Source organism: Elgaria multicarinata, chromosome 2 (genome assembly GCF_023053635.1).
Source record: "Elgaria multicarinata webbii isolate HBS135686 ecotype San Diego chromosome 2, rElgMul1.1.pri, whole genome shotgun sequence".
NCBI classification, from domain to species: Eukaryota; Metazoa; Chordata; class Lepidosauria; order Squamata; family Anguidae; genus Elgaria; species Elgaria multicarinata.
The window spans coordinates 21,103,947-21,109,946 of NC_086172.1; the positions used below are offsets into that span (position 1 = coordinate 21,103,947).

General features: G+C 44.5%; 1 protein-coding gene across 2 annotated transcripts in view; it reads left to right on the top strand.

Moving 5' to 3' along the window:
• Window positions 1–4,510, top strand: part of ATIC (5-aminoimidazole-4-carboxamide ribonucleotide formyltransferase/IMP cyclohydrolase) — a 49,816-nt gene extending 45,306 nt beyond the window's left edge. For both annotated transcript variants that reach the window (XM_063116100.1, XM_063116101.1), the window contains 3 exons: window positions 1,535–1,717; window positions 2,722–2,877; window positions 4,183–4,510. In XM_063116100.1, coding sequence (XP_062972170.1) covers window positions 1,535–1,717; window positions 2,722–2,877; window positions 4,183–4,302 — 459 coding nt within the window. In that variant the 3' untranslated portion in view covers window positions 4,303–4,510. The remainder of the gene's footprint in view (window positions 1–1,534; window positions 1,718–2,721; window positions 2,878–4,182) is intronic.
• The last annotated feature ends 1,490 nt before the right edge of the window (window positions 4,511–6,000 follow it).

Below are 6,000 nucleotides of genomic sequence, written 5' to 3' on the forward strand. Positions count from 1 at the left end.
CTCCCCCAGAGTTGTAATTGTGACTGCAACCCAATGTGCACTTACCTGGCATTAAATCATATTTATTTATTTATTTATTGCATGTATATACCGCCCCCATAGCTAGAGCTCTCTGGGCGGTTTACAGAAATTCTAAAATGAGATAAAAACAAGTATACAAAATTTAAAATTCTAAAACACAGAACATACATACATGAAGCATTAAAAACCGTTAAAATAAACATGTGGGTGATTAAGATGAGCTGCCATATATCATGTGTTCATGATATTGAACACATTGAGTTTTATTTTGGAGTAAAATGCATAGGATTGCTTTGTGTAAGTATCTGGATTAGTATAAAATTCACAGCTGTGATTGTGTGAATACAGCACAGGTGTCAAGTCCTTATTTGACTAGAGTGGGTTTTGAACCCTTTCCTGTATTCACTTATAAATCTAAGCAGCTCACCACAGTATACATGCTTCAGACAAAATAAAATACACTTCTCTTAAAGTCTCCTCTCCTCTCTAGTAGGTCTGTGTTGAATTGCTTGCCAGACGATTTATAAATAAGCTATGTAATGAGTTTTTCTTGGGTGTTTGGACATATACAATAGCACAGTGGTCCGCAATGTGGCCAGTTTTCCTTCCTATTTCTAACCTTCCTGTTTCTGATCAGCTGTTGAATGGGGGATTGCGGAGAGGAAGAGGGAGGCATTGATTTGCTTATGTGGACAAGTTACATGATAATTGAACACTGTCCAAATTTAGTGACGCTAAGGAGTCTGAGGCTGCAGCCCTAAGCACACTTATTAGGAAATCAATCCTCTTGAACTTGGTGCGACCTCCTTCCAAGTAAATGCACCTGAGATCAAGCTGTGCAATGCTCCTTTTGGGGTGGGGGGTTGGCGGTGGTGGCACAAGTCTCTTTCAGACATTCAGGGCTGCTCTGAATCCCCTCCAGGCTAATGAATTCTAATCACTCAGCCAGAATTGTGCTGTTTGGCTGCCTTGAACATCTGTGTTAACTGCCCATTCTGACAGTGTTCAGCACTGCATTTTGTGCTACCGGAAAGCCAGGCAGCTGTAATATCGTCAACTCAGTTGTAAGTTTTCCCCTAGGGGCTGGGAACCCCACTTTGGAAGAAACTTGCCCTAAACTCTCCCCTTTAACTGCTTTTCCAGAACAAGCGGGATGCCTAGAAGCTTTCATCATTTGTACACTCTCTTTGACTTGGCTTATTCCAAGGATGATTAAATAAAAAGCATACAAAATCTTCTTGTTTGCTAACTTAACTAAATTTGCAGAAGGCAGCCAATATTTTGCTTGCCTTTTTTGTTTTTTGCAAGTAACTGTTTGCCTGTAATTGGTCAAAAACATCCTTGCAGTCAGGGGGTGATCTGCAGGAATCTTGTTTCTGAGCTGGTAAATATTGGTGACACAGTTTATTTAATGTTTGACTTCACTGGCGAGGCTTCAAGGGCAATGCTTTGGAAGAAGTACCTGTTGAGGTTTTTGATATGCCTTTTAATAATAGTGCTCTCTGTGTTTTAGGTGGTTGGCATTGGGGCAGGGCAGCAGTCCCGAATCCACTGCACCCGCCTGGCTGGAGACAAGGCAAACCACTGGTGGCTGAGACATCACCCGCGAGTGCTCTCCATGAAGTTCAAAGCTGGAGTGAAAAGAGCAGAAATCTCCAACGCCATTGATCAGTATGTCACTGGGACCATCAGCGAGGTAAAACATGGGACAGTTGTCTAAAGACACCTGAGAACCTAACACATCAATGTTGGCTACAATTCCCTCTTAATTAAGTCAGTCTGTATTGTGCAAATTATGGCCAGGGTTGAAGTTTTGGGCCAGTGAAGTTTATCCTTGCATCCTTCAGGAGTATGTTAGACAGGTCCAGGGAGAGGACCTGTAGCTTTGTGGATGAACTAGGCCAGGAACGTATTAGGAGTGAGTTCCTCTTGGTGCACCTTTTGAGATCATCAGTCATGATATTCTGCCTGGATGGGATGGGGCTTTGGGAACAGTTTGGTGGTTGGAGTCCATCCTGCTGGGTAGATTCCCGATGGTGGTGATGGGGAACGTCTTTTCAGCACCTCGGCCTTTGCGCCTATGGCATCCTGCAGGGTTTCATCTTGTTCCTCATGCGGTAACGTCCCCATGGGTTGCTCAGAGAGATCATCCAGACATTTGGAGTTTGCAGTCACCACTATGCAGATGACACGTAGCCCAATATCCTTTTCCCATTTCAATACGAGGAGGCTGTTGAGTTTCTAAATCATTAAATTAGTGGCATTTAAGGGGAAAAAAGAGTAGTGAGCCATGATCCTGGTGGGTTATTAAAAAGTTTGTGTTGGGCTGCTTGTACTAAACACTGTGTTGGGGCATTCTGATGTTTGCTCTCACTTACTGGAGTAGCAGAAAACAGGCCAGGCAAAGCATATGACTTTGAAATGCTCTCGGGGAGTTGCGGTAGGACGCTGTGGTGTGGGTGGTTGTTCTAAAACTAAGGAATCCAAGGGCTTAGAATTTAATAAATTCTGACTATAAATTTTCTAGCAAAGTGATATTACAGCTATAGAACAGATGTGGACTTCAATATAACAGCCGTCCCGTTGCTCAGAGTGGGCTGCTGGGAGAAATGTTGATAAGGCATTGCCTCCGCTCCATTTGCTATGCATTGCTGAATTCCATCAATCTAGCAGGTGATTAAAAGAACCACCCTTCTTTAGGATGAAGATCTTGTCAAGTGGAAGGCGATGTTTGAGGAAGTCCCAGCAGTGCTGACGGAGGCAGAAAAAAAAGCATGGATTGAGAAACTGAAGGGCGTCTCCCTTAGCTCTGATGCATTCTTCCCTTTTAGGGACAATGTGGATAGGGCGAAACGGGTAAGGCTGTGGAACTGGAGGTTTCTGTCATTCGTAGTGATGTGACGAACATTTCAATGATTCCAAATTTGGCATTTTGTGGCGGGGATGAAAGCTCTGGCAAAAGAGACAGGCAGTGGGGACAGGGTTTCTACATACCTTTTTAAGTGTAGGAAGTTTTGAGGAGTCTTAGGCCTTAGCTAGACCTAAGGTTTATCCCGGGATCGTCCCAAGGTCATCCCTGTGCATCTAAATGACACACAGGGGATCCCGGGAGCAGGCAGGGACGACTCCTGGACGATCCCGGGATAAACCTTAGGTCTAGCTAAGACAGCCTTCCTCAACCTGGGGTGCTCCAGATATGTTGGACTACAACTCCCAGAAAGCCCCAGCCAGCTTTGCTGGCTGGGGCATTCTGGGAGTTGTAGTCCAACACATCTGGAGCGCCCCAGGTTGAGGAAGGCTGAGCTAAGGCCTTAGTTCTTTTTCATTTATTTTTTAAAAAATCCACCGTCAGCAATTGCAGGAGCCCAGGAGTTCTTCCTGAATGCCTAATGGAGAGGGAGTGGTCACATATTCTCCAATAGCATCCATGAAGAACTGCCAGGCTTCTCCAAATGCCGGAGGTGTTCTTTTTTAAACAATACAAATTAGAAAGAAGACCCCTTAACAACTGGCTTTACTTTAAAAGCTATGTGGAAATGCTGTGTCCCCCCCTCCCTCCCCAAGGAGAATGTTTTCTGAAATTCTCCACCTCCCTGTGAAAGAGGCAGAAAAAACAATGGCTCTTTCATAGGGAGTGAAAAAGTTCCCCAAAACAGGGGGCAGGATTTGGCACAGCACAAATCATTAGTGTCATGAGGTGACAAGAACTCAAAGGGGCATCTTGTCTGATGAGCTAATCTTAGTCCAGGTAGGAGCTGAGATACATGGGCTCCCTAAAATTTGGATTATCTAGGTTAGGACTGCAAGCAAGATTACCGTACTTGTGGTGGTTGTGGGCAGCAACTAGCTTAGATAAAAGGATGGCTAAGGCAAAGTAGTCTAGCCATACATTGCAGATGTATGTACCACCAAACCCAGTATGTATCCACCAAACCCAGATGGGCTACAATTCACATCTTGCAGCACCTCCCAAAAAGAAAGTCTTGGCCTTTGAATATAGAACCTATTTTACCTCCAGTTGGGACAATCTCTGCCCCAGAAGTGTTGTCAACTTTTGTGGGAACTGCATTCCACTGGATACTTTGTGGTGAATTGTGCAACGTCTAATGAAATGGATCAGTAAACTGGTTGTTTGTATCTTCCGTCTTGTTTTCTCATCAGAGTGGAGTCCAATTTATTGCTGCCCCTTCTGGTTCAGCCGCTGACCAAGTTGTGATCGAAGCCTGTGATGAGCTGGGAATAACGCTTATTCATACCAACCTCCGTCTGTTCCACCACTGATGTTCCTCAGGGTCGTTGCAGACAATCCCCTTTGCTCATTGGTCTCATCCTTGGTCTCAATGAAAGCATCCTCTCTAGCAATTCTTTTAAGTCTTAAGGATGCACTTTCTTTTTATAATTTGCCTATAACACCCCTTGCTTTGAAAGTAGTAAAGCAAAGTAGTGAATCTGTAAAGGCTCTCTTGAAAAATAAATGCGCAGAACTGTTGGTAATGTGTCTGAAGTCGAATTCTTTATGCATTTGAGGCCTGGATGTTGGTTTTATTACAATGCTCAGAATCAATTGCTTGATTTAAAATTATTATTTTACATGAACTGGACATTGTGTGTGTTGGGAGCACAGCCATCAACAGGGCATCGCCAAAAGTAGCCCCCAAAATAACAAAGGTGATGCAAAATGCCTTACCACTGCACTTTCTGTATTGGTTGTGCACTGGCTTTATGAGTGTGATTGCAGCTTCTCCCTCAGTTGATGTCCAGGCTGATGGAAGAAGGTCTATAAAGATTTCCGTCAGTGTGAGTTGCTTTTAACCAAGTGTTTAGCAATTATGCAGGTAATGCAGCTTGAAAGGGGTAGGGGTGTGTGCAAACATTGCTTGTGTAGTTGCTAGTCTCATCGTTAAGAACATAAAAAGAGCCATGCTGGATCAGACCAAGGGTCCATCTAGTCCAGCACTCTGTTCACACAGTGGCCGACCAGCTGTCGACCAGGGACCCACGAGCACCCTGTTACAAGGTAGTTCTCTTGTGAGTGAGCAGTGCTGACTCCATCTTGAGGCAGCCAAAACGCCAAGGCGTCTTCACCCCCCACCTCCAGCAGAGATGGGACAAAAGCACAGGAATGGGACTGAGAGCAATCAAGCAAGGCTAGGTCAAGTAATCCATTTTCCAATAGACCTCCTCAAATGCGTTCCCCAGAGACAAAGGTGGGGGTAAAATTGAGCAGAATATGAATGATATCTAGTAATATACTTGGGCATGCAAATGTTAATGCATTCCTATTGTTAAACTCTAGCCTGAACACCTGTCTTTAAGACAGTCACTGGCGTGTAGGGTCATTTTTTGTTGAAGGGGTGTTTCTGGCAAGTACAGCCATCATCTCAAAATACCCTCTTTTGTTATGTCTTTCTCCCACAACAAGTAGCATCACATCCGGTGCTTGTGGGCAGTTATGTCACTGCTTTTCTCTAAATTGTATAAAAAACCCAGGGTTTGAGAGTCACGGTCCCCCTCTTCCCAGAGGCATGGGTCCATGCTTCTGAAACCACTAGGTGCCTCCCTCGCCCCTAAGATGCCACATTGCTGCCAAAATTGCTGAGTCTCCTGCTTTTTCTTTCCTCGTCACCTGAGACCAGGAGTTGCAACACTGACCAGTTCCTGTCTGCAGGAAAGGGCTTCAGCCCAAGGACAGGCATATTGCCTTTGGAGGTTTTTCATGCCACCCTGTCCTTCATCTCTCCCTGTGTGTATATGTTTTAAGTCTCAGGAAGTCTCCTTCTCAGTCTTGAAACTACTTCTAAGCCTCCACTTGCTCAGCTAATTTCCCCCAAACTAGCTTGTGCATTTCTCTCTGTTTAAATCTCAATAAACGTGCCATTGTGGCATTATCCTCTTCAGTGGTGTGGATTTCTTTGGGTAAGAATCGCCTTACTTAGCCACAGACGTCCTGTTGTCAACGTCTAAAGATTCCTTATAAGC